General features: G+C 38.7%; 1 protein-coding gene across 2 annotated transcripts in view; it reads left to right on the forward strand.

Moving 5' to 3' along the window:
* sptbn2 (spectrin, beta, non-erythrocytic 2) overlaps positions 1-21,877 on the forward strand; it is a 106,914-nt gene that overhangs the window by 63,530 nt on the left and 21,507 nt on the right. For both annotated transcript variants that reach the window (XM_081365204.1, XM_081365203.1), the window contains 18 exons: positions 11,371-11,522; positions 11,658-11,831; positions 13,264-13,355; positions 13,468-13,548; positions 14,614-14,729; positions 14,979-15,091; positions 15,211-15,398; positions 15,889-16,006; positions 16,110-16,268; positions 16,353-16,655; positions 18,347-18,500; positions 18,585-18,979; positions 19,066-19,170; positions 19,318-19,476; positions 20,136-20,347; positions 20,442-20,579; positions 20,770-20,989; positions 21,125-21,478. In XM_081365204.1, the coding sequence (XP_081221330.1) occupies positions 11,371-11,522; positions 11,658-11,831; positions 13,264-13,355; positions 13,468-13,548; positions 14,614-14,729; positions 14,979-15,091; positions 15,211-15,398; positions 15,889-16,006; positions 16,110-16,268; positions 16,353-16,655; positions 18,347-18,500; positions 18,585-18,979; positions 19,066-19,170; positions 19,318-19,476; positions 20,136-20,347; positions 20,442-20,579; positions 20,770-20,989; positions 21,125-21,478 (3,233 nt within the window). The remainder of the gene's footprint in view (positions 1-11,370; positions 11,523-11,657; positions 11,832-13,263; positions 13,356-13,467; positions 13,549-14,613; positions 14,730-14,978; positions 15,092-15,210; positions 15,399-15,888; positions 16,007-16,109; positions 16,269-16,352; positions 16,656-18,346; positions 18,501-18,584; positions 18,980-19,065; positions 19,171-19,317; positions 19,477-20,135; positions 20,348-20,441; positions 20,580-20,769; positions 20,990-21,124; positions 21,479-21,877) is intronic.

Here is a 21,877-nt window from a genome sequence, read left to right on the forward strand (position 1 = left end):
CGAAAAAGACAGTTGTGTCATCATTTACTTAACACATGTTGTTCCAAACCTGTATGACTTTCTTCCGTGTATCACAGAAGATGATGTTTTGAAGAACTTCTGACCTGCTCTGTTCCATACAGTGACAGCATACAGTGTCCATGGGCTGTTATGCTCACAAAAGGGTGAGTAAATTGTGACTGAACTTTCATTTTGAGTGAACTCTCCCTTTAAAACTGGTTTGCATCACACATTGCAGTGTAGAAGCTTCTTTATTGCTCAGGAATGGGCTGTCAAACTGTCACACGGCTCATTTACCTCCAGTGACGAAGGTTAGGGCATCTTGTGTCTGCTGGGTAATCCTTAACCATGAGAACAGCAATAGTTGCTATTGTAGTGATTATTAGTGATCAGAGATGGAAAAGTGAGCAGGAACACAAGCAGAAGAAAAAGGCCCGGATGACGTAGGGGTTAAAAATAATCACAGGAGAGAGAGATGAAAGGATAGAATATACGGCTCCTTGCAGCACACCCAAACAGCAGCTAGACAGCAGCAATTACACCACTGCTACCAGGTGTGTGTGTGTGTGTGTGTGTGTGTGTGTGTCTGTGGTTTGTTACACCCAGCAAGTTCGTTTTAAAAAGTTATTGTAAAATATAATGTTCTATTACCTGGATTCCTATAATTCATTTGTGGTTGTTTATCATGATTTCAAAAGTGACAGTAATGACTTTTACATTGTTGTAATAAAATTAATTACAAACAAATTTCTGAGAATTTTTGTTATCAGGGTTTCCACAAAAATATCAAATATCAACAAATGGTTTCAAAATTGCTGCTAATAATTAGCCCGGCTAACGTCAGACGACGAATGCCCAGAGCCGTTTATTGGACGCTACAAATGTCTTTCAAATGCGCCATGCGAAATTCGACGAAGAAGACGACGAAATAAACTTGCGTTCTAAACTGCTTAGAACACTATCTAAGGCTGCATCGAAAGGTAACTTCGCGTCTGATGCCACGTTGGACCCATAGATATAAACAAACTGCTTCGGTGTGTCGCATAGACGTCGTCATCGTCTTGCTGCTCCCTCCCCGTTCTGTGATTGGTTCCCTTTTTGAGGGGAAAATCTGGTCCATGGTGTCCAGGCTGCCTAGCAGCGTGAATAAAATCGTGCTGCGCGCAAGGCAGAATGGGGAAACCCAGGCTAGCTAATAATATTAATGATGATGATGATGATTTCTGAAGGATCATGTGACATTGAAGACTGGAGTAATGGCTGCTGAAAACTCAGTTTTGCCATCCCTGGAATAAATGACGTTTTAGAACATTTTAAAATGGAAAAAAGTTATTCAAGTGTAATAATATTTTCAATTACTGTTTTAATTAGGGATGCACTGAAATGAAAATTCTGGGCCGAAACCGAAAATTCTGGATACACTTGGCCGAAAACCAAAAATTACTTATTTTACTTATTAAAATAATTATTATATATATTTTTATTATTATTATTATTATTATTAAACTTTTAAATTAAATGCAATAATTTTACTGAATCTGAATTAAAAAAAAAAACTACAAACCAATATGATAAAATAACCACACGCTTATTTAAAGTGACAATAATTTGACACAAAATAGCCCTATATTAAAATAATATTAAATAGCAATATATTATTCTTCATTGCGGAGCTGCTCGCAAATTTACAAAACATGCTGCATGAGAGTGAAACCTGATCGCTGAACACGGAAGGCCGGGGCGGCATTTTTTTCGGCTTATATTTTGTGCCTTTTTTCTTTTTGGCCAAAAAACGAAAATATCATTTTCGGCGGCTGGAATTTCGGTACACCCCTAGTTTTAAATGTATTTTTGATCAAATAAATGCAGCCTTGGTGAGCATAAGAGACTTCTTAAAAAAAAAAAAAAGTATAATCTTGCTGACCCCATACTTTTAAACGGTAGTGAAAGTTGAATTAGAAATTGCATGAAAATTCATATCAATCATCTTCATAGACAGCTGGTTTTATACCAATGGATTTGTGTTGAAAATCACCTAGGATTGTTTCTTATTTTTATTTTATTGTTATTTCTTAGGCTAAATTAAGTTTAGCCTCAAGCTAGAAAATCAGGTGTAACACAAACAGAAGTCAGCTACCACAATGCATCTGTATGAGGTGTGGATCACAGGAGAACATGGTGTGTAGCTTTGACACTTCGTGTAGACGGCCATAAGTTGGTTGCTTCCAGGGCAAATAAAATGTGAGATGATATCTCAGCATGAAAACATGAGTTTAACAGCTTATCTTCAGAACATCAGAGTTAATGCATTCCAGTTATTGTTTGCACAGTGATCTTGTTTTCTCAACTTCTGACCTGGAAGAGAAGGGTGTAGAGATGTGCATGTGTGTGTTTGCAGATAAATATGTTGTGTACACATTTTAATACCTCTCTCAGTGTGCTGTCAACATTGCACTAGTCATTTGCAGGAAAAACTTCAGACTCACACACATACGTCAGCTTTTAGACATACCTTAACGACGTATAGTAGTGTAGTACAGAACGGTTTGTGCTAACATTGTAGAACACAGACATGCTCAAAACAAGTGTCAGTTAACACAAGATTTGGATCACAAGACAGAAGGATCATGAGTGGAGAAACAGCCAGCAACTTAATATGAGGACTTTTCCATGTGATGATGAAAGAGGAAGATTGCAAGAGGAGGATTAGGAAAGTTTATTGTCCAGTATTCACATTTGACACTTTAACTCCCCATCAGAGGTTTCTGTTACGTTATGACTCCATCATGTCAGCAAGCATGTGGCTGTGCTGTCTCTTTCTATCACTCTCTTGCCCTGTCTCTCGCTCTGTTTCTCCTGAACATCACCTCGGGAAAGCAGCCCTGTCACAACACGACCAACCACCTACTGTGGAATTTGCAGACATGTTAAAGATTCACAGAAATACATGTAGAATTTAGGAGTATGTCTCAGGTGTCACCCAGAACAGAAAACGTCCCACATCGAAATCATGTGCAAAAGAGATAATGGAAACTGTTTGGTAACTGAAAGGTTTCTGTGCACATTCCTTGTATTCCATTGTATTTAAGTTTGTGCTTCAGGCCAGAGAGTTGATGTATGTATGAATGTATGTCTGTTGTAGTGTGGAGTACCTGTCATAATCATTCTTACACACTCACAGAAATATCTGATTTAGACTTGGGTATCTTCCTGTGTTTCCTGCACCAGGAAACCAATGGCAAGACAATACATGTTTCTAATAAGTTTTCCTGGTGGGCTTCACACAAAAACAAATTTGACCAGTGTAGTGCAATTCACAAATGACTCTTGTGTTCTGGTTCTTTTAGGGTACTTAGCGCTTTTGGTGTAAACCCAGGTTATTTGATGTCAGAATTCAGTTTATTTGAATGATGTGAATCCTGTTTTCCAAACTCTTTCACACCTGCAAACTATGCAGAAGTCTGCTTTAAAGATGTGGTCTGGTGTACGGTTCAACTATGTGATGCGGTTTGCTGCCGATATGAACACAGCCATACAAAATGGCAGACTTGAACTACCGTTGATTTTAATATGATCCAGTAAAACTCTGTGTTTGTGTGTGTTCTTCTCACTCATTTTGACTGATGCACTGCAAGCAGAGGAAATTTATTTCTCATTACTGTTCACCTTCAGCAGAAATTGACTTTTAGAACATTTGCAGTACATTCATGGCAGATAGATGCAAGAGATGTGTCAATGCTTTGGAAACAAAAGCAAAGGTTAAAAAATCAAAGTATAAAAGTGAAAAAAGCACCCTTAAAGGTATAGCGGAGGATTTTTTACTTCCGGGTGGATCACCTATACTATTGGTCCTCCTAATTGTCAATCATTCTGGTGAATCAATCAAACTTTTCAAAAAGTGGAGAGGGCGGGTCTTATCTAAAATTCGGAAAGATCCTCCGCTATACCTTTAATAAGTCTTATAGATAGAAATTGTTTTGAATCAGTCTGATGAATGAACTGAATGACTCACTGAATTGAGTTCTCTTTCTTGTCTACTTGCACTTGAACGGACATATTCACACACAAAAAAAAACATCAAAATGCCCGTATTGGCAAGTATACTGAAACACATCAGGTTCAGGTTCAGGTTCCTTTATTTGTACCCGTAGGTAGATTTGGTTTGCAGTGTCAGAGTGTCATCCATACATTTAGACAAAACACAAACAATAAACATTTGACGATACAAAAACTGAAAAATAAAATGAAAAATATATAAATAATTATAAAAAATAACTAGCATAGCTTCTGTGTCATCTATGTGTTTTGTTCCTCTGATTAATGGCTGCTGGAACAAAGGTATTTTTATACCACTTAGTTCTGCTCTTTGGAACTCTATACCTTCGCCTGGATGGAAGAAGTTGAAATTCACTATGCAAAGGATGGGCATCATCGTTTAAAATTGAGCCAGTTATCTGCTGTAACTGTCTGGTATACAGGGACACTGGGCTTAACTGAGACTCTCCAATCAACTTACTAGACCATGTAACAATTTGATTTAGGGAATTTCTGTTTTTTTAAAGATAGATTCCCAAACCATGACACCATACAAACAGATAAAACTGATTCAATAAAAGCTTGATAAAATAGGACCATGATGGTTTTGTCAACCTTAAAGTAAGATAGTTTTCTCAGACAAAACAGACGCTGGTGCCCCTTTTTGCACACAGCTTCACAATTTGCCTCAAAATTCAATTTTGAGTCGTTAATTGTCCCAAGATATTTGTAGGATTGAGTACATTCAACTGTTTGACCTTTTGATGAATGTGACTTCATGTGTATGAGTATGTTTTCTAAAATCAATGATCATTTCTTTTGTCTTTATTATGTTTAATTGAAGGTAGGACTCCTCACACCACGTGACAAAGTCATCAATTATCGGGCCGTGACAGGTTTCATTGTCCTGAAGCCTACTGACAATTACAGAAACATCTGCATATTTTATGATGGTCCTATTTTCATATCTACTCTGACACATGTTTGTGTAGAGGATAAACAAGAGGGGCGAAAGTACACATCCTTGAGGGGAGCCAGTTGAGGAGGAGACTGGGTCTGACAGTGTTGCATTTACCTTAACTCGTTGTGTCCTATCAGTTAAAAAATCTAGAATCCAACCCACAAGATTATTACTCAAATCGAACTGTTCTGCTAGCCGACTGATTAAAATATGTGGTTGAATTGTATTAAAAGCGGACGAAAAATCAACAAACGAGTTTAGCGTGAGACCCAGTTCCTTCCAAGTGTTTAACAATTAGATTCAGCAAGGTAACTGTGGCATCTTCTACTCCTCTGTGTTGCCTGTAAGCAAACTGCATTGGGTCCAGTGCATGCTCCGTTTTCAGTAGTATATCTGACCTTACCAATTTTTCTAAGATTTTCATTAAAATCGACATGAGAGCAATCGGTCTAAAATCATTATAGGTTTTGGGGCAACTTGATTTAGGAACAGGAACTACCACCGCATCCTTCCAAACCTTGGGTACATGCTGTGTCTGTAAAGATTTATTAAAAATAAAATGGAAAATAGGACTAGGGTTCTTTTGCAAAAAATTTAAGTAAACGACCACATATTTTGTCAGGTCCGTGACTCTTAGTTACTTTTACTGAGCGAAATGCTTTTACCACACTTTTGTGGTCTATTCTGAGTACTGGTTATCTTCAATTTTTTTTCTCAGATCCTGAATTTCATTTCTAAAATCAAGCGTATCAAAACGGTAATAATTAAGTCTTTATGAATGAGACCCCAGTCCATTCAAATTTTTTTTTTTTTTTTTTTTATTATTTTGTTCAAATGAAACTTTTAAATGGACTAAAGCAATGAATATTTTGTCAGAACCTCTAGTTTGTATGTTATTTTGTTTAGCTGTCTGATGGTTTTTTTCTTCAGAATCAAGGGGGAATCGCAATCTCTATTTTACACAAAATCGTGCCAGAATTGTGCAGCTCTACCAGACATTAACCTTTAAAGGACACTGTTAATGTCCACAGACTTTTCAAATTGAAGTGACTTATGTTTCTATGGTAACACTTTCCTTATACCGGGAATAATGCCATGCAAGTTAATGAATATGAGTTTTGTGTTTGTTAGCAATGAAATCGAAGTACAGGCTCATGTGACGTTCTTGTGCTAGAAAGGTTTGGCTGAGATTAACATCAGCATCAGTGACATCAATGCAATAATGAGAACGGAGCTGTGTTGTCTACACAAGTGATGTTATGTGTGTGTGTGTTCTGTGATCTGTTTAAAAGCTGTTTACTGTAGTTCAGACCAGAAACGGACGCCCCAATACTCTGTGTCTAGATGTAGTGGTAATGAGCACGCGCCGACAACTCACACAGATATCATTTACATTCACGCACATTAGATATTTTGTTAGATCTCTTTGTGAGTGTTGTAAACGCCCTTTTCTTGACTGTGTGTGTCTGTTCTGAAGGCTTGGTAGATGTATGCAAAGCTTGTGTGGAGTGGCTCTATTGGTCAATAGGCTTCCTGTCTGCCAATCAGCACATTTGTTCACTGGAAGCTCATGAAGATGCAGCTTCAGAGATCCTCATCGTGTGTGTGTGTGTGTGTGTGTTTTCAGGTTAATCTGTAATTGATGGATTAGTCGGCAGTGAAGATCAGCTGTTGACATTTACAAGAAACATTTACACTGTAAAAACAAATTTTTTCCCGGTTTTACACAAATTTAATATGAAAAAATATTTACCTAGTATATCAAGTCAACAACCTTTTTAGCGTGAAGTGCCACTTTATATTTCATTGTAACATTAGCTGTCCCTTAAAGTCTAAAAAAAGATTAAAAGCTCTTAATCAGGACTTCAGGAAACATGAAGTGAAATGCTTCATGATCATCAATGGCTTTTAGCTGCTCCAGACGAGGGACACAGATCATCAGTCACGCATCTCTTAGACAGTCCCGAAAGCCTCTTTGAAACCTTGTGGACTGCAAACTACTTAGCCTAGCTGTTTCACTGCTACTTTTTAAAAAAGTTTCTCAATGTATTGAGAACAGCCATGGACTCTTAGATCAAGTCTCATTACCTCTACCTTGTTCATTGTGTAATGTAGGTCATATGTGTATGCTGTAACTATGTGAACTATCGATGTGGAAGGGGCAGCAGACAGATGGGTGTGTGCAAATCGTTTTGAATAGCAGGCAGGTATGTACTGATAATCTGTTCATATTGACCGTCCATCTTAATGGTCAAATGACTGCTGTACCCTCTTATTCCTATTTGCATTGTAAAGCAGGTCAGAGTCCTCGGACTCCCTTCTGCTTCCTGTGTGTGTGTGTGTGTCTAGGTCCTCCTCCTCCTCCTCGGTGTGGAATGCTCAAGGTCTCCTCGTTTCTAAACAGATCAAGGCTGAAGTACCAGAACTCTACAACTCTGATAGCACACACACACTGACCCTTCACTGCAATTTTGGGCCTGTTTGGTCAACACACAAATTCCTTTTATTTGGTAAAAGCTAAATATTTATACTTTCAAAGCACAATGTCCTTGAACACCTCATGTAGCATGTGGGTGTGTGAGTTACTACTGGCAGTTATATCACAAAATTCCATTCAAATATTTGATCGCACAAATTTTTTATATTTGAATAGATTTTCATATGTAATTAAAACATCAATGTCAGAAACTGTACACTATATCCAGGTGTATAATGTGTTTTTCATCCACTTATGAGCGGCCAGCAATTCCTAACAAGGAAAAGCTCCAAATATGCTGCAACATGAGCCTCATGTTTTTGCATAGTAATAGAAGACATTGCAACGAACTGGCCAGAGGGTGAAATTATCTAAGCATATAATCAAAGTCAGGCCCTACTAAGGCTAGTTCAGGTCTCTGCACCTAAACCAGTAAAGCGGAGTGTTTTCTGCCATTATGTGTGAATATGAGCGTATTTGTGTGCTTGAAAACTTCGCCCCTCCTCTCACCACTGCTGACCAGCAGAACAGGTTTCCTCAGCTGGTGTGTGGAGTTTGTTGGCGAGAGTTTGATCATATCAGTGTAAGCAAAAGGACCAAGCCCTGTTCTCTATTCTAAATTCTTATATATATATTTTGGTTACACTGATATGATCAAACTCTCATATATATATATATATATATATATATATATATATATATATATATATATATATATATATATATATATATATATATATATATATATATATATATATATATATATATATATATAATCTCGTATAATATAATTGTTGAAAATATTCAAATCAGGAATGTCAGAATCACGATGTGTTATTCGTGCATAAATGTCTGTCAAAACCAACACATTTTATGAACTATGTTTGATTTTTGGGTAATTATAAAACGTGCTGGAGATGTTCGAAATGCTTTTTGTGTAGTTATTATTACGGAATTATTACGGTTAATTTCGCGGCATAAATAAATTACGTTACTCTGAGACTGGCATGTTATTTTTTTGGGATTTTTCTTAACTAATCTTGTCCAACACATTTATCTCAAAGTATAATATTATTTATTGTATAATATCATTTAAAATATTTTATATTAAAATTCTACATTTTGTAAAGAAATCCAAATGTGGATTCAATTAATACTTTAAAAAAGTTTAAAAGATTAATTTCTAAAATTATTTTCTACAAAAAATAAAAAAATCTGTGACCTGGACATGTTTTTGTGAGGTTCACATGTGCCTGTCCTGTATGTGTGTGTGTGTGTGTGTGTGTGTGTGTGTGCAAGGAAGCTCATCTTATCCAAGGTTTCTAGGCTCTGTGTGTGTGTGATTGTCCCACTGTTAAGCCCGGGACACACCAAGCCAAGGTTCGGCTGTCGGGCAGTTTTTGTGTGTGGCCGACTAAGTTCTCTCAGTGTGTTCCACACGGTTCCACACAGTCGGCTGAAATTGGTCCTCGTTTTTTTTTTTTTTTTTTTTGGCCGATTCGACATGTTGAATTGGCGTCGGGCCGTCGATGAGAGAGAGTTCTCTGATTGGCTGTTCAGCTTAGTGAACGAGTCAGTGCACGAGAATACTAGCAAAACAGCGAGCAAAGAAGTCAAAACAGTAGAGATAGAAGCCTGTTCTAATGTTATGTCATCTTACCTGAGTGTTCCTTGGCGAATATTTCAATATTAACTGTTTCTGGGGATTCACTTTTTATTTTACCTACCTTTTGTCTTCTGCATTCCCCTTACCATTGTCTCCTGTTCTTCTCTCAGACTCGTCCCCCAGAAACAGTCCCACGGACCCAGCCCCAAACCCCATCTCTTAAAAATTAATAAAGGCTGGTTTAAAGTACTTCTTCCCTTAACTGGGTTCCATTCAGACCTTAACATTAAGTATTTTACTGTTATATGCGAACAAGATTCAACAAGACATTTTCACCTGGCAAGACCCAGTGTTTAGATCTGTTGTGGTATTTATGCAAATTAGCACATAATTAGATTATGCACCGTTTGTCCATGTTAACAAACAATTTCAAAAAACTTGTAATACAATTTTTGTTTGTCTTGATGTAAGTAATCAACTCAGTAATTTTCATGGTGATATCTAAAGGTTAAAAATTGTACCCTATTCACCCAAGGAAAAGAATGAATAGGCTATATTTGGGTCTTTTTCAAAACTTTCCCCTAATGGGATTCTTCTGGACTTTTTTTTCCTTACTCAGGACATATTGAGGATAGTTTGCTTATGTTGCAATTTGTTCAACCTTTTTCCATAAAATGACTGGACTATAGACAGTTATAGACAGTCTCATTTACACGCAGACGCAGAACGCGCATTCTAGCTGACACTGACAGTCGCCTGTAGTTCTCTCGGTGTGTTCAAGTGCAGCTTTTTTCCCCCGACGCAGGCGACGCCAGGCGACAACACAGTCAGCTTTCATCAGCGCTAGTTCTTTGGCGTCGGTTTGGTGTGTCCCGGGCTTTAGAGATATAAGCAATTTCTGAAAGAAACTGTAGAAAAGTGTTTCATTGATAATTTTGACTGAGAAAGAGTGTTAAGATAAAAAGACATGAGAATTTAATCGGGGATAAGAGACAGCCTTCAAGGTTTTACCGTCTGTGAAGTGTGTTTTATTCTGTAATGGGTTTCAAACCATGATCAGGCCTCTACAGACACGCACACACAGGCTTTTCAGATGTGGTGTCCTTTACTATTCAACTACCTTTTTAGCAGCACAGAAGTCAATCACTGTGTGGTTTTCAGTCGTACATGTACAGGTGTTTCTGTGTGTTACAGTGTGATCCAATTCCCTGTGAAATAACAAGCTCAGCCCTAATGGAAGATTGTGTGTGTGTGTGTGTGTTTGTGCGTGTGCACGAGAGAAGATCTGTGACCAGATGGCTCTGAGGCTGACCTTGTGTTGCCTCTCACTGCTTATTTGCTCTTGCATTATTTTGTGTGCTTGTTTTCAGTGTTTACAGGGAGAGTGTTTGTTTAATGACTGAGGCGTTTTGTGCTCATGACATTTTTCTTATCAGCAATTAAATTACCATGCTTCATTTAAACTTGTTACAGGAATTATCTTGTCATATTAGCGCATACGACACAACATTCAGCTCTCGCTCGGTCTTTCTGAATATAGGTGGTAGTGAGGGGGAGCTTGTAGTTGTAGTAGTGTTTGTGATAAACAGCTTGTTGTTCCTCTGTAAAGGTCAATCAGATGACAGCAGTGGGTTGAGCCTCTTACTGACCAGCCCCATATGCTTTCACACAAGTTCCTGTGACACTAATGCTGCACTCTTAGTGGACACTTATCTGTCTGCAGTCATATCAAGCATTCTTGTTTCTGGTCTCTTTCCGTCTGTCTGGCGGTGTTATTTTTTAAATTCCGATTATGGGCAGAGAAACATAAAAAAATGTAGGATGCTTTATCTCGTCCCAGTGCTCTGTGCGGTTGAGTCCCGCCCCTTCCGTCACATAATTGGCTGGCTGTGAGTGAGGTCTGCTCTGATTAATGTGGGCAGCCATCAGTCAAGCTGTCAGCATGCTGCAGTAATTGAGTTGCTTTAATAGTTTAGAGTTACAGTCAGTCCTCGGTCTGCACGTCATTCTTGAATGTTCATTTTATGCACAGTTGTAAAATGCAGGTCCTGACATGGCTTGTTGCAGTAAAATTTATGGAGTCTTGTTTTTCTGCCTTTAAATTAGTGACCTAATGTTTTTTTTAGCAATATGTGTAATTTTGGGGTAATTTTTGAAATGCATTCGCACTCTGTGTGGTTTATGATTGTTCCAAATTATTGTGTGTGTGTGCAGGGGCTTTAGTGTACCAGAGTGAATGTTGTTTTAACAAGTTTGACCTCCAAACCTCTTTTTTTTTTTTCTCTCTTCCAGATGAGAGAGAGGCAGTGCAAAAGAAGACTTTCACTAAATGGGTGAACTCTCACCTGGGCCGTGTGACCTGCAGAATCGGTGACCTCTACACTGACCTCCGCGATGGACGCATGCTTATCCGACTGCTGGAGGTTCTCTCCAGTGAACAACTGGTCAGCATCCATCCATCCCTCCCTCTAAACCTGTTTTTCTTGTCATATTCATCCGTCAGTTTCAAACACTTCATTGCTGTGAATATCCATACACTTTCATTTCATTAATTGAATTTCTTGTTCTCTCTCTCTCAGCCAAAGCCAACCAAGGGCCGTATGCGCATCCACTGTCTGGAGAACGTTGACAAGGCTCTGCAGTTCCTAAAGGAACAAAAGGTTCATCTGGAGAATATGGGTTCTCACGACATAGTCGACGGAAACCACCGCCTCACACTTGGACTCATCTGGACTATAATCCTCCGCTTCCAGGTAGGATGATGTGGCTTCGGCTAGACTTAGGTGTGTGTCTAAGCCTGTGAGTCAGGTGATACAGCATCTCTCACCCGTCATTGATAAAATGGGAACACCTGTTTTTAACTAAATTATGTCAATTATTTTGGTGCACTAATTATGGTTGTGTAGGGAATCTCACAATATTAAATATAGTCCTGACTTTGGAATTTGACTCAGACACACAGCCAAAAAAAAAAGTTTGTGTGTGATTGTCATTATTGTGATCTTTTGTCTTCTTTTAACCCAGTTCTGTTCTTTTTGTTTGTCTTTCAAATGGCTTGATCAGTGTCATCTATTAATATTGAAGAATAATTAACATATTTTGCCACTTCATTGCCCCTTTTTTTAATTTGCTTGTCCTTTTTTTTAACTCAGCTCAATATTCTTTCTATTGAAATAAGCTAATTATCAAAGCCCAGTGATCCAGACTGCTTAATGCGTTTCATCACTACTTCTGATTATTTTGTGAAGATGTTGCTGATTTGTGTTTTATTATGTTGCTGAAAAGTGAAAACAAGATATTGAAAATCATTTTTTCTTTTCTTTTTTTTTTTGCTGAATGAATTGAAGCAGATTATAAATTATTGTACAGATATACTCTGGAATGGATCTAGATTACTTTTTTTAAAATAAATTATTACTTTTATTAAGCAAAGATGCATTGAATTGGTCAAAAGTAATGACAGTAATGACTTTGATATTGTTACAAAAAAACTATTTAAAAATAAATCCTGTTCTTTTGAATTTATATTCATTCTGAAAAACAAAACAAAAACAACATTTCCACGAAGATATTAAACAGCACAGCTGTTTTCAACATGAATAGTAACAAGAAATGTTTCTTGCGCTCCAAATCTACATATTACAATATCTGAAGTATCATGTGACACTGAAGACTGGAGTAATAATGCTGAAAATTCAGCTTTGCAATCACAGAAATAAATACATTTTTAATGTATTAAAATAGATATTATTAAATAGATGGTAGTGTATAAATAAAATTTTATAGTTTTTTTGTTTTATGGTTGGTTTGTGTTAAATAACTTAAAGGCCATGAACACACTACAGCTAAATACATCTGTCACTGCTCTTCTGAGTGTCATGTACTAAATCATGTTTAGTGCACACAGTGTTTGGTTATTTATATGACAACTGCATTCTACAACTTAATTTACTCCCAAACATTCAGGTAGTGATTACAGTATTTATGTTAACTTGCCAGTAGTGTATACATAACTGAACTAAACAATAACTTACAGAACATAAACAAAACAAAAAAACAGCATATATGTTGACAGGAGTCTACTAAAAAATGGTTAAAAACTCACCCAAACCTAAAATCTAAACTGAGAGGTAAAGATAAGAGGTTTACACAGTTAAATGTTTTACGTCTCACTTGTTTGAACAGATCCAAGACATTAGCGTTGAGACGGAGGACAACAAGGAGAAGAAATCCGCCAAAGATGCTCTGCTGCTGTGGTGTCAGATGAAGACTGCAGGGTAAGAGAGGAAGAGAAAGAAATGAAGTGAATCGATGACTGAATTATGCTCCTCTTTTCTTGAACACACACTAGTTCTGGTTCTGTACTAATGAAAGCTACTCTCCTTTCAGGTACCCGAATGTCAATGTCCACAACTTCACCACCAGCTGGAGAGACGGTCTAGCGTTCAATGCTATAGTGCACAAACACAGGTATCGATCTGAGCTCACAAACTAACATTAAAGTACACCGGTACAAGGCCTTTGTTCTCAAACACATGACAGGCTTTGGTATGACTGCAATTTCCACATAGTAGCATGTGCTCATGCTCTTCACGGCCCTTCATTCTTCAGCATGTTCCCACACATACAGAGAGGTCTGCAGGGGCCTCCAACGGCATTCTGGAACTTTAACTTTGTTCTGTAAAAGTGTGTATAGATGAATACATCAATAAGTTGAAGGAATCATTTTACTCTAAATTTTAGTGAGATGTGTAAATGTGTAAAGACAAGTTAGTTATGTTAATCCAGCTTTTCACTTTTTTTGTTATGCTCATAAATTGTAATGAAAATATATTTAAGTAAAAATAACAAAACATGCAAAATGGAAGCATGTGCTCTCAAAGTTTTGGTCCCAGCTGTATTGATACTTTGCAGTCACGTGATATCTGGCGGGCAACAAACGCGGTTAGTGCATCCAATCGCACAACAACTATCTGGCATGTTGTGTACACCTCAAAACACCAACATTTGTATATTAAAACTGGCAACGTCCTGGCAAGATCCTTGATTAGTTTACTTGTTTTCGTTGCTAGAGAATGACGTTCTTGCCCGCCAGCCAGTACTACTGACGTCACGTGCAAAGTATCAATTTACTGTACATTGTATGATTTGTATATTTGAGGTGAGATTCCTCTTTCGTCTTCCTGTGAAATCATTTAATCATAAACTAATTGGGCCACGTAGGATCTCTTGCTGTATCAGTCCCACCATCCCCTCATTTTTGCTCTCTTCCTCTCAACTGTCGCCCAGCAGCTTTTGTTCTTTCTGCAATTTTTTTCATGCAGCATAACATAAAAAAGGAAACGTTGAATTAAGTTGACCTAAATAAGGAAAGAAAATCCCTTACAGTGATGGAGTGCTTCCCTCTTTTGTTGGAGATGTGTACTGCAGTGTTCTTAGTGACAAACTGAAATGTCCTCTTGGCAAAGAGTTTTACCGCCTCAAAATAACATTCCTGTTGATTTTCTTCTTTCTTTCTTTCTTTCTCATTTTTAGGTCAGACTTGATTGACTTTGATAATCTTAAGCGTTCTAATGCCCACTATAACCTGCAGAATGCCTTTAATGTGGCTGAGAAGGAGCTGGGTCTTACCAAGCTACTGGATCCAGAGGGTGAGATTCAGATATGTGCATAAATAGCAAATACATGCATCATTTTTAACCAGATAGTAAAGACACACCTACCCACAGACACTCGACAAAAACAATATACTCTGAGATACACACAGAACCTTTGGGTGGAAGGTGTCCAGACAGACCAAATCAAGAGACAATCTGCTGAATGAAAAGAATGAACAAAAGAGCGTATTTTTATTATTATTAACTAGCCAATGTATTTCTGTCATATCTCTTGCTCTCTAGATGTGAATGTTGATCAGCCTGATGAGAAGTCCATCATCACATATGTAGCCACATACTACCACTACTTCAGCAAGATGAAGGCGCTCGCTGTAGAGGGAAAGAGGATCGGCAAGGTACATTGAGAGAATTACACTCTGCCCTCATGTTTACATAGCCATTTCCTGAAGTGTTTCTGTAAGTGTGCTTTATTAGTCTATAAAGTGAATAGGGGTGTATTCGACTGTTTCTGTAGGTGCTGGACTATGCTATCGAGGCAGATCAGCTGATAGAGAAATACGAGACTCTGGCATCAGAGCTGCTGCAGTGGATTGAACAAACCATCGTTACCCTTAATGACCGTCAACTCGCTAACTCACTCAGTGCGGTTCAGAACCAGCTACAGGCCTTCAATACCTACCGCACTGTGGAGAAACCACCTAAGTGAGTGATCAAGTAAAAAAATGGTGTAAAAGAGTGGTGTCAAGGCAACATGAAGTCAAGTTTGACCCATTTGCTTTTTTAATGCACGTTCCTGGTCTTACTGATCAATTGGTGCATATTATTCCATAGCAGAAAATTATTTGTAATCTAGCAAACAAATCTAGCTATTTGTACTGGAAAACAATAAACATATAGTAAGTAAATAATTATTTGCACTGTTGGATAATGTTTACCAATGGCTAAATAGATGTGTAGGCATTGTTTTAGCAAACTCGCATTCAATCTGGCTGTATTGTGGTGTGTAACACGCAGTTTACACTATCCAATCAAGTTCTGTTCAACAATTTTTCTCACTGAATATCCTGTTTAACTCAACAATCACATTACAAAAGAGTAAAGTGAGCTATACTGGATTTTTATGTTGACTTTAAATGTTTGATACCTAAAATACATTCTAGATGCATCCCTTTATTATTGTATGTTTTGACAGGTTCACTGAAAAGGGAAATTTGGAGGTTTTGCTCTTCACCATTCAGAGTAAAATGAGAGCAAACAATCAGAAAGTCTACATGCCAAGAGAGGGAAAACTCATCTCTGACATCAACAAGGTATATACACATTAAATGCTATTGTATATGTGAATCTACTCAAATCTAGCTTGAGTTTAGAGTGATGCTCATGGCCTGTTGTGTTTGCTGTTTGTCTGAGAAGGCGTGGGAGAGGCTAGAGAAAGCGGAACACGAGAGAGAGTTGGCACTGAGAAATGAGCTGATTCGTCAGGAGAAGCTGGAGATGTTGGCCGCACGCTTTGACCGCAAAGCAGCCATGAGAGAAACCTGGCTCAGCGAAAACCAGCGGCTAGTGTCACAGGTGAAGTAGATTGACACTTAGAAGAAAATATTTGTAGTATGATGTGAGATGATGGCTAATATAAAACATTGTCTCCACCTTTAGGACAATTTTGGTGTTGAACTGGGCGCTGTGGAGGCAGCCACTCGCAAACATGAGGCCATCGAGACCGACATCCAGGCGTATGGTGAGCGCGTAGCAGCTGTAGAAGCTGTTGCTCGAGAACTGGAAGCGGAGGGATATCATGAAGTGCGGCGCGTACTGGCACGGAGGGATAACGTGCTCAGACTGTGGGAGTATCTGAAGGAACTACTTGCGGCACGGCGAGAGAGGCTGCTAGCACACAGAGACCTGCAGCGCCTCCTACAGGAGATGAGCTACATCATGGACTGGATGGAAGACATGAAGGTATGGACTAGGGGTGCACGATATATCGAATCAATATCGTTATCGCGATATCACATTGCTCGATATCATATCGAAAGTCTCGCGATATTTATGCGATATTTTGATGATGCGTCCTGTCCGACATGCACCGTTGCATTTCCCCCGACTGATTTCCTGGTTCTACTTATCTACTTTTCCTGGTTCTATCAAGGAGAGGGTTTAACATTTCATGCTACAGATTTCCAACAGTGGTCAGAAAGAACAGGGGAGACACTTTGTTTCACTTCTCCCGTGCTCTACCACACAGTCCCCACAACACACACACTTGCCAGCTTGACGCACACACCAGCGCGCAAGTATAAACATCAGGCCACCTGGCCACTTCATGCGTTATCACAGATCGGATAGCTATCTAATTTATCAAAACGATTCCTTTTACACCTGTTCACATAAATGTGTTTTTTGCAAAACGGATATAAATTCGATCTTCAATTCCCGCGCTATATGCAGATTTAATGGAGTTCACGTCACCGAACACAGTTATGAGCTGCATTATATATATCATCAGCTAAAATGTCAAAATCAAATACCGCACTAATAGAGAACGGCAACAGCCCTGGTAAGATCATTTCACTTCTTTACTTTTAATGAAGATACTTGTGTGTAAAGCGTCTGCAACTTACTTTCACTTTGATTTGCGATAGTTTCGCGTTGGCTTGACCGGTAGATGCTCAGCTGCTCATGCGGTGATGCGTGTTGCAGACGTAGCGTCGTCATATCTGGCCATAACATGACATGTAGCCTATAGCACGTTCTCACACGTTTATTTTTTTGTGTTTTTGGGAGGAGTACATTTTACATATGTGGTTTCAACAACCAGATGCATTTACACTTCGTCCAGTTTCGTCTGGAATGCGGCCCAGATCTCCTCCTGAAGTGGTTTCAGCGATCAGATTCAAATCCGTCTCGAATGCGCTCAATAAACCCTATGCTGTAAGGAAACTTGTTTTATTTGTTATGAATCTATTTTGATGCGTTTTCCCATAACTTTTGTAGTTTTACATATGTTTAAAAATATCGAAATTCATATCGATATCGCAATATCACCTTTTGTCAATATCGTGCACCCCTAGTATGGACTCATTCAGACTATGGCTGCACAATTAATCACAATGAAACCGCAAGCGATTTGGCAAAGGCTGCGATTATTTTATGTGCAGCTTGTCAGTGCAGTGCGGGTGATCGGTAATAAATGCTGCTCCATCTGAACGCCAGAGGGCGCTCTCACGCAGACACGCCAAATATGCCCTGCGATAGCACACATCATTCCAGGAAATCCCTATCACTGTAGCTGAATAAACAGAAGATTGAAACACTTTGATTGGTTAAACATGACTAATAAACACACGACTGCCTTTTTCTGTGTAAGAAGCCACAATATCTCACAGAAGGATGCTAAACTGTCAAATATGCAATAAATATTCGCTAAATATTATCTGTAATGTATATGTACTTGCTATTGAGTTGAGATGCTGTAGTAAAATATTTTGGGATACATTTTTTAGAATGCAGAATCCAACTGTAAAAATGTACCATTTGTTCATTCTTTATTATTATTATTATTATTATTATTATTATTATTATTTATTTTTTTACCAGTTTGTACTATGAAAAAGGATCAGTCATTTATATATTTTTGTTTGTGTGTTTAGAGTCGCCTGCAATCCCAGGACAGTGGAAAACACCTTCATGATGTGGAGGACTTGTTGCAGAAACACACACTAGTGGAAGCTGATATATCCGCACAGGCAGAGAGAGTCAAAGCTGTGCAGGCTGCTGCGAAGAGATTTACTTCAAATGAACAGAGTGAGCATACGCCCCACACATAAACAAACATGTGATGGTCTTGAGCTCACAATTAAAACACAATTGGTTCTCCTCTCTCTTTAGGTTATAAGCCTTGTGACCCTGCGCTGGTTGAAGAGAAGGTGGACCTTCTGGGCCGAGCATATGGAGAATTGGGCCAGCTGGCAGCGGATCGACGAGTTCGACTAGATGACTCGCGCAGGCTGTGGCAGTTCCTGTGGGAGCTGGGAGAGGAGGCTGCCTGGATCCGAGAGCAGGAGCAGATCTTATCCGGAGGAGATTATGGAAAGGACCTGAGCTCCGCTCTTCACTTCCTGTCTAAACATGAGGCCTTCAGGGACGAGATGGCAGCCCGGTACGGCCCTCTGGGGAATAGCATTGCTGGTGGAGAAGCCCTGGTGAAGGAAGGCCACTCTGGAGCACCTGAGGTTACAGAGCGAATCAAGGACGTGAAAGCACAGTGGTCACACCTCGAGGAGGTACAGAACTAGCGAATGGCTTAAACTTTAAAGTGGAATGTGTGTATTAAACACAGCACCACATTTCACACTCTCTCTTTCTACAGGCCTCAGAGTTGCGTGAGCAGAGGCTCAATGAGTCTGTAGCTTTCCATCAGTTCCAAACAGACGCCAACGACATGGAGGCCTGGATAATGGAAACACTAAGACAGGTAAAACAAACACAAATATGTTTTACTGACTATTTGTACACGTTTCTATTTTGTCCTGTTCTATTTCAAAGGAATTCATCATGGTGTAGCCTTGCTGCTGAGTTTAGTCATTAGACTAAATCTTTTCTCTGTTTGTTCTGTTTGAAGGTGTCTAGTCAAGAACTGGGCCATGATGAGTTTTCTACACAGACCCTGGCCAGAACGCAGAGAGAGGTGGAAGAAGAGATTCAAAGTCACCGATCACTCATCGACTCACTACATGAACAGGCCTCAACACTGCCTGCAGCGTACACACACTCCCCACAGGTACACACAAAACACACACACAGGAAAGAAATGATCAATTGACTACAGATTGATAACCAATATTTACCACGATTTATATATTTGAATAGATTGACGCCCCTATTTGTACATTTAAAAAGTTAAAAGTTTGGGGTCAGTTAAAGTTTTTTTTAAAATAAATTATTACTTCTGTTCAGCAAGAATGCATCCAATTGATCAAATGACATTAAAAACATTTATATTGTTACAAAAGATTTGTATTACAAATAGATTCTGTTCTTTTGAACTTTCTATTCATCAAAGAATCCTGAAAAAAAGTATCATGGTTTCCACAAAATATTAAGCAGCACAACTGTTTTCAACATTAACATTAGTAAGAAATGTTTCTTGAGCGCTAAATCAGGATATTATAATGATTTCTGAAAATTCAGCTTTGCATCACAGGAATAAATTGCAATTTAAAATATATTAAAATAGAAAAGAAAAAAACTTTTTTGAACTGTAATCCTATTTCACAGTTTACTGTTTTTACTGTATTCTTATCAAATAAATGCAGCCTTGGTGAGTATAAGAGACTTCTTTTAAAACATTTTTTTTTTTAATTGCTGAACCCAAACTTTTGAACAGTAGTGTTTGTTACTCATATTATTTATTTAAAAGCCTCTCTCGTTCTTGAACAGGTGGAGGGCCGTCTCCCAGCGATAGAGCAGCGCTATGAAGAGTTAGAGGGTTTGTCTTCGTCATGGCGACAGGCCTTAGATGGGGCACTTGCGTTGTATCGCATGTTTAGTGAAGCTAGTGCCTGCCAGCTGTGGGTTGGAGAAAAAGAACAGTGGCTGCACAACATGGAGATTCCCACCAAACTAGAGGACCTGGAGGTGGTCCAGCAAAGGTTAGAACAAATACAATGATCCTTGTGTAAGTTTTAATTATTAAACTTAATGAAATGGCATATATTGGTGTAATATGGTTTGCTTTGACTGAAGGTTTGAAACTCTGGAGCCAGAGATGAACACACTGGGCGCTCGCATTTCTGATGTTAATCAAGTGGCCCAACAGCTGCTTGGATCAGACAACCGCAACAAAGAGCAGATTGACCAAACGCAAAACCAACTCAATAACAGGTACAGTCACCAACACAAAGAGCAGGTTGACCACACCCAGAGTTATCTAGTTATATAGTTGACAAAACTATAACAAAGGAAAGATTAACAGCACACAGAACCAACTTAACACAGGTATACACACAGAAAAGGTTCATAAAGTTAGATGATCAGAAATGGCCTCACACTTCTTCTTCATCCTCCTCTGAAGGTGGTCTGATTTCCAGAGTCTGGCCAACCAGCGTAAACAAGCTCTGGAATCTGCACTGAATATCCAGAACTATCATCTAGAGTGTAATGAGATCAAAAGCTGGATGAAGGAGAAGACCAAAGTCATTGAGTCCACACAGAGCCTTGGAAACGACCTGGCTGGGGTCATGGCCCTGCAGCGCAAGCTCACTGGTATGGAGAGAGACCTGGAGGCTATACAGGTAAAAAAAAAACCCACATCATTATATATATATATATATATATATATATATATATATATATATATAATACAACCAGACAGAAATTGTAGCTTTTATACTTTTTCTTACTTGTTCTCTTCCCGTTGTCTTCCACAGGGCAAGTTGGATGATATGCGCTCTGAGGCCGAGAAGTTGGCGTCCGAGCATCCTGAGCAAGAGGAGGAGATCAAGGGTCGACTGGCTGAAATCCAGGACGTGTGGGAGGAGCTTCGAGCCACCATGAAGCGGCGTGAGGAGTCTTTAGGCGAAGCCTCAAAGCTTCAGGGCTTCCTCAGAGATCTTGATGACTTCCAGGCCTGGCTGTCTCGTACACAGACCACCGTGGCATCCGAGGACACGCCCACCTCTCTGGCCGAAGCGGAGCGTCTGTTGGGACAACATGAGGCCATAAAGAATGAAGTAGATAATTACAGGGAAGATTATGAGAAGATGAGAGCTACTGGAGCTGAGGTCAGTTAGTGTAAACGTGGAAAAACCTTCATTGCTATACACTACTGTTTGGGGTTGGCAAGATTCTTTTTTTTAATGTGTTATAAAGAAGACTCTTATGCTGACTAAGGCTGTGTTATTTGATCAGAATACAGTAAAGCTGTAATATTGTCAAATATTATTACAATTTAAAATAACTTTTCTATTTTAATATATTTTAAATTGTAATTTATTCCTGTGATGGCAAAGCTGATTTTTCAGCATTCTCCAGTCTCCAGATCCTTCAGAAATCATTCTAATATGCCGATTTGCTGCTCATGAACAATTTCTTTTATTAATGTTAAAACAGTTATATTTTTGTAGTACATTTTTCAGGATTCTTTGATGAATTGAGTTAAAAAGAACAGCATTTATTTGAAA

This window comes from Scardinius erythrophthalmus, assembly GCF_964197995.2.
Source record: "Scardinius erythrophthalmus genome assembly, chromosome: 5".
NCBI classification, from domain to species: Eukaryota; Metazoa; Chordata; class Actinopteri; order Cypriniformes; family Leuciscidae; genus Scardinius; species Scardinius erythrophthalmus.